The following is a 5,964-nucleotide window of genomic DNA, read 5'->3' as shown; positions in this document are numbered from 1 at the left end:
TTTGTTTTTTTTCTTCCAGATACTAAAGCTTCTGTTTCCACAGTTGTTTTCATACCCTGCGTTGGTCACAATGTTTTAACTCCAGGTATATCATCACCTCCTTGGGGACCACTATTTACATTTCTCTGGGAATATCAAGGAATATGCAAAACTTTTAATTCCTTTCCTGTCCTGGTGTGGGTTGGTGTTGGGACACTGAAAGCCCCCAGGCGAGGCACAGCATCGCAGCCATCTCCCATTGGAGTTGGGATTTTAGGGTTCAGCTCCCTCTGCTTCCAGCCACTGCCCTGGGGGGGGGCTGCTCTTGCAGCAGGGTCTCTCCTTGGGGACAAAAGGAAGCACACGGGGCTAGACCCCCTCCTTGGGTGTCCCGTAACACAGCATAAAGCATTCCGCTCCCCTGTGTGGCTTTAAAGGATTGCCTTCCTCTAATCTATTCACATCCAAATGAGAAAAAAAAACAAAACAAAACAAAAAAAAAAGAACCAAACAGACCAAAAACCAAACACTCACTATTTTGATAGTTATTGAAGGATTTTCCTCACATCAGACACAAAGTCATAATATCGGTGCAGCCAGGCGGATGTGCTGCATAAACCGGGGCTGAGGGACATGGGAAGGAACGTGTATTTGTGTTTTTTCTGTTCAGAGGCAAAAGGAAATACAGATGATCTGCAAGAATTCACAAAAAAAAAGAAAATCACCTCTATGCTTTAGTGTGCTGTATCAGACCTGCAGTGTGTAGCTGGGATGAAGAACAAGGCAGATGAAGCAAATCTCCCATCTTTATTCCAACTGTAATCCCTACAGTGTTTCAGCTCGCTATCAGCAGGGATTTAGAGAAGAAAATCAGCTCGCAGTGCACCGCACCGCTTGTGATACTGAGGAGTGCTTGAAAAATACCGGCTATGTGGAGCAATTGCGTAAATCAGGTAGTTTTCCAACATTTTTGTCACACTGGCAAAATCAGCAAAATGCTGCAGGAAGTGAAACTACTTCAAAAAGTTAAAGGAAGAAACAAGAGGGTGTTGGAAGAAACTGATAATTGATAATTGTCCGAAGATGCATAAAACAATCATACAAGCTTGGGGAGTGACGAGTGTGGTTGTGTTTTGTAACAAAACAACCCTGAAACACAAAGGATGTCTCAACCCCCCCAGGCGATCCGGGAGACGGTATATAAGGGCTTCTGGCTCAGAAGTCCTCAGATCACAGGTCCTCGCTTCTCCTCTTCATCGATCCGAGTAAGTCTGATCCCTTCGCTATCTTTTTTATTTTTAGGTGTGTGTTATTTTTAACCAACTCCTGCACACGCAGTCTGAACCGCAGTGCTGTGAGTACCCAGCTTTGCATGAAGAACATCTTTCTTTGATATTCTCACCGGCAAACCGGGCAGATGCAGACCTGTCCGAGCTGCACTGCTGCTGGCACAGCAAGGCAGAGGGGTTCAGCCTCGATGGGGCTCGGTCCCAGTGTGTTACTCTTGAGCTCAGATTGAACTGACTGGTGAACCTGGGTGAAGCTTCTCAGCTGGCTTGGGCATCACTGAGTGTGCAGGAGCCTGGGAGAGCACAGAGGAGCTGCCCAGGAGGGAGGAAGGAGGGCAGGGAAGGAGGAAGAGAAAGAGAGAGAAGCACCTAATGCTCGGCAGAGCAGCTCACCATGGCATGTCCTGAGCCCTCCCTGCTGACGGCGAGCAGAGCAGGGTGGTTGGCATGGCGGCTCGCAAGCGTGGGTTGACTCGGGCTCGTTGGTGTATTGCAGGTTCCACTCACCACCCGCAGGATGTCCTTCCCCACCCAGCAGCCCCGCTCCCGTTGCTTCCCACCCTGCGAGGTGGCCTGCCCACAGCCCATCGCCAACGCCTGGAACCAGCCCTGCGTCACCTCCTGTGGGGACTCCCGGGCTGTGGTCTACCCACCACCCGTGGTCATCACCTTCCCAGGCCCCATCCTCAGCTCCTGCCCTCAGGAGAGCATTGTGGGCACCTCAGTCCCCCTGGGACCGGGCCGCCCCAGGGGCCTGCAGGGCTCCCTTGTCTACGGGGGCTCCTTGTCCTCCTCCTCCTCCTCCTCCAGCAATCTCTGGAGCCAGCGCTATGGGGGCTGTGGTCCATGCTAAGCATGGCAGAAGGTGTGGACGGCAGGAGAAACAGCACTGGAATTGATGGCAAGACCTGGACGTGCAACCAAGCTGAGGAGCACAGCTTTCTGAAGCAGTGGGAAACTTTGGGTGCTGCTCAGCACCCATGGGAACTGCTCTTCTGTTTACCCTTCTCATGCTCTATTTGCTTTTAATGTCAGTTTTCTCACAACGTGTCTTTTCCATTCTAAGAAACCAAATCACTGATTATGCAAAACCTGTTTCTCACTGTTGGAGCACTAAAGCAGTAGCATCACTGAAAACTCGTCCATGTATGTTTTTAATTGCCTGGGATAATACACTTTTCTCTTTGGTAGTTTTCTGATACCCATATGTCTCATAAGAAAGATCCATAGGTGTCACCTTGCACTGTGATTCATCCAGTTCATGTGAAATGTGAACCAAGAAAGAAGAAAAATGTGCTGAAAGTAAATCAGTTTGATGCAGACTGTTACCTGGCTCTTTTTTCAAATACTGAGGTCCACCTTGTACTTTTTCTTTAATTTGCTTAAAATGTACACCTTCTCCTCCCAATAAACACTAATGATTGCATCCAATAACATTCATCTCTTTGCTTTTTCTCTGTTTTGGGCCATTGTAACCCTGCAAACCAATTGAATTAAACCATCCCTTTATCTTCGAGATCTGTAGATGAGTGTTATGCTCTTACACATCGTGTTTATATAATGCCTATGGATTCATTCATCCGGAAATTCTGCTTACAACATGCAGAGCTTGATTTAATCTTTACAAGGAAACAAGTGTGAGAGAACTTCCCAACCCTTAGATAAAATTTTCAAGACCAGTGTGAAGTACTAAATAGCCACTCTAAAAGCATTTTAACAGCTCATCCCCATTCCTCCTTCCTTTCCATTGGTTTTTACCAGAATTATTGTAATCCCATACACCATAAAAAAATAAAAAGGGAATATTAGACTATGCTATGGTTCTACGTAACATACAGAAGTAAAGAGAGAATATTGGACAGTGCACAGCAGCAGAGGAAACTTTCCAGAGACATTCATAGAGAGAAAATTAGCTAGTGATGAAACCCCAGAGATACAGGAAACTTGAATCTGCTTCCCTGCTCTGTTCTTTCATACCCAGCTTTCTGAGATCATAAAACTGCCTCAGCTGGGATCATAAACACCTGTCCTGGTTTGAGGTAAAACAGAACCAATTGTATTCGGTAACTTTGCTTCTTAGCTGGGCCTCTTCTAACTACTGAAATGAACAGCACATTGTGCAGACAACGTTCACCCTCTCAGAGTGGTAAGACCTATGTTTATAGCTGATGCCCAGCCATGGTATGCAGAGAGGCTCTTGCTTATGCTTATTGCTATAACCCCCAAGGCCAACCAACTTTGTTATTTGCCCCGTTGGAGGGTCAGAAGTGGAAAAGCGCAGTGGGGTCCCACCTGTGGGGAGGAGCGGACAGGACAGGTGACCCAAAACTGACCAACGAGGGTATTCCATCCCATCTGCCTCATGCTCAGTATAAAGGCTGAGGATCAAAGGGTCAGGGGGCTCTTCCTTCAATGGCTGACGTCTGAGGAAGACTGTTCGGCTGCCTGTGATCCCGATCCTGAATGCAGATCCAGAATCCAGTTCCCATCCATCACTGAGTCCAGCCTGGAACTGCCCCAGTGCCAGCCGGTGTTGTGATTGTATATACTTCATTAGTTCCTTTTATTTTATTATTAATATTTCAGTAAAGTAGTTCCGTTCCTTCTAAACTCATAAGTCGCTTTTCCCCCTCCTCTATCTCTCTCTTCGAAGAGAGGAGCATCTGTCAGTCCTATCTGGGGTCCCCCAGGTCCAGAGTAGCCGATTTAGCCTAAACCATGAAAATGCCTAAAAGCGGATATCTTCTACTAGCTTAACTTCTTATTGCTGTGCAAAGCAAAGGAGCCTCCTGGCAGAGTCCCAAGAAACAGAGAAGCAGGAAACGGAGTCTAAAGAAGGTCAGCAGAGTCACATTTCAAGGAGCAACTTAGATGATCAGAGGACTGCAATAAGGGGAAGTAGATAGAGCGAGTTCTCAATAAATAGGCAGCAGTGATGCAGCAGTGCTCAGAGACCAGCTGGAAGCAATAAAAAATTACTTCAAGGTAAATAGAGTAAGTAGCCAAGCAGCCCCTCAGCTGTTCCTTGATGCCACTGTGATCAACCCTATTTAGCAGAGCACTGCATAGCCTTGTCCTGTCTTCTCAGTGCCTCACTGCAATTCCAGTCTGGATTGTCGTACAGTCTTGTAAGTACAAGTAAATGGGGAGGGTTGAGTGTGCAATGAAGATATACAGCAACTATGTCTTCCTATGGACAGCTGAATGTTGCCTGCTCTGCGCGCTCAGGCAGCTGCTGCTGCTTTCCGTAAGTGTCCTATGCTCTCCCATCATGCTTCCTGCACGTGTGTGTCCGGTCATGAAAATAACAATATCTCCCTTCCGTTCCCTGTGTTGTTTTCTGTCTCCAGTAATTTTCTAGCAGTGCAAATTGGTGCAGTATGAGGTCTAAAGCAGGCATACAACATGGGAAAAGTCATCGTTGAGAAGACTGTTTGGGTGGCTGTGATCAGTGAAGGTCTTCACTCCCCTCTCACTACAGCGCTTAACTAGGATGCAAGCGCCTACACCCTGCACAGGAGGTTCCCTCAATTTTGTTATTTCATAGGAGCAGACAGAAAGCAAAACCAGAATGCTAGAATTATGATGCAACATGATTATTTTTTTTTAATGGGTGATAGAGGAGGAAAGTTTACAAGAGCAAAACATGATTATCCAGAAAATGAGGAATTGGAGGATATTACAAATGAGGTTTCTTGTTTCAGGAAGCTTCATTTCAAGCACAGTGTTCTTTTCTTCTTTTGTAGCTGTAAGTTTGATGATGCAGTCCAGTGTTCATCTGTTAACACAACTCTTGGTTGTCATCAAGTAGTGTCAAGTGGGAGAAATCACAGTATAGAAATTTTCCATTATACTTCTTGTATAACATTATTAGGTTGGATGTAGAAGGAGTATTAATACATTTGAAAATTTGGACCATGAGAAGAATAGAAGAACACAATTATGATTAAGAAAAGAGAAGTACATAAGTAGGTACAAGCACAAATACAACGTAAAGTGGTAGCAAGAATCAGCCTTTTTACGTCAGCATCTTAAAAACCCATCTTACTCTTGAGTTTGGATCTTGCATTCAGTATCCTGACAGGATACCGAATCCTTGGTGCAAGTATACTCCTTCTGGGTCTGGCAGGGCTCCCACCTTCTAAAGCAATAACCACTGCGCCTCTGGGAACAGTAAGGGTAGGAGAACTTGCTTTCCTGTGATCCCCCGTAAGCAAAAGAGCCTTTGTAGCCAGAAGATCCCCCATAGCCAAGCGAGCTCCCGATGGCAGCTGGTGCTGAGGATCCCACTACACTTTCCTGAGGGCAGGAGCTGAGAATTGGCCCCGGAAAAGTGATGACAACAGGGGGTGGGTAGACCACTGCCCTGGAGTCACCGCATGATGTAACACAGGGCTCGTTCCAGGCATTGGCGATGGGCTGCGGGCAGGTCACCTCGCAGGGTGAGTAGCACTGGTAGTTGCACAGCTGTCTGTAGGAGGACATCGTTCTGCAGTGGGGGTGGATCTGAAACACAAAGACAGAAGACTATGCGTAGAGCAATTCATAGATTTACGTTCATACACTCAAGCATATTTGATGAGGAAGCTACTCGCTTGAGCAGCTTCCTGAACAGAGGTGATGTGGCTTCATAGTTCCTGGCGCTCTCTTCCACCTTTTCATCACACTGCCTGGGTTATGTTTATCTTCTGTCTCT

The 5,964-nt window shown here is 46.5% G+C and overlaps 2 protein-coding genes across 2 annotated transcripts; one reads left to right on the top strand and one right to left on the bottom strand.

Annotated features, from left to right (window-relative positions):
- The first annotated feature begins 1,785 nt into the window (after nucleotides 1-1,785).
- LOC104294476 (feather keratin 4-like) lies at nucleotides 1,786-2,121 on the top strand. Its single transcript, XM_009894092.1, has one exon. The coding sequence runs from the start codon at nucleotides 1,786-1,788 to the stop codon at nucleotides 2,119-2,121; it is 336 nt and encodes a 111-aa protein (XP_009892394.1).
- Nucleotides 2,122-5,312: 3,191 nt separating this feature from the next.
- On the bottom strand, nucleotides 5,313-5,753 carry LOC104294465 (feather keratin 4-like). The gene has a single exon (XM_009894080.1). It carries the CDS (start codon nucleotides 5,751-5,753, stop codon nucleotides 5,313-5,315), a length of 441 nt encoding a protein of 146 aa, XP_009892382.1.
- Between the last annotated feature and the right edge of the window lie 211 nt (nucleotides 5,754-5,964).

This window comes from Charadrius vociferus, unplaced genomic scaffold (genome assembly GCF_000708025.1).
Source record: "Charadrius vociferus isolate BGI_N301 unplaced genomic scaffold, ASM70802v2 scaffold900, whole genome shotgun sequence".
Lineage (NCBI taxonomy): Eukaryota > Metazoa > Chordata > Aves > Charadriiformes > Charadriidae > Charadrius > Charadrius vociferus.
Note: the sequence above shows the minus strand (reverse complement) of the source record. Positions and strands in the feature narration are given on the sequence as shown.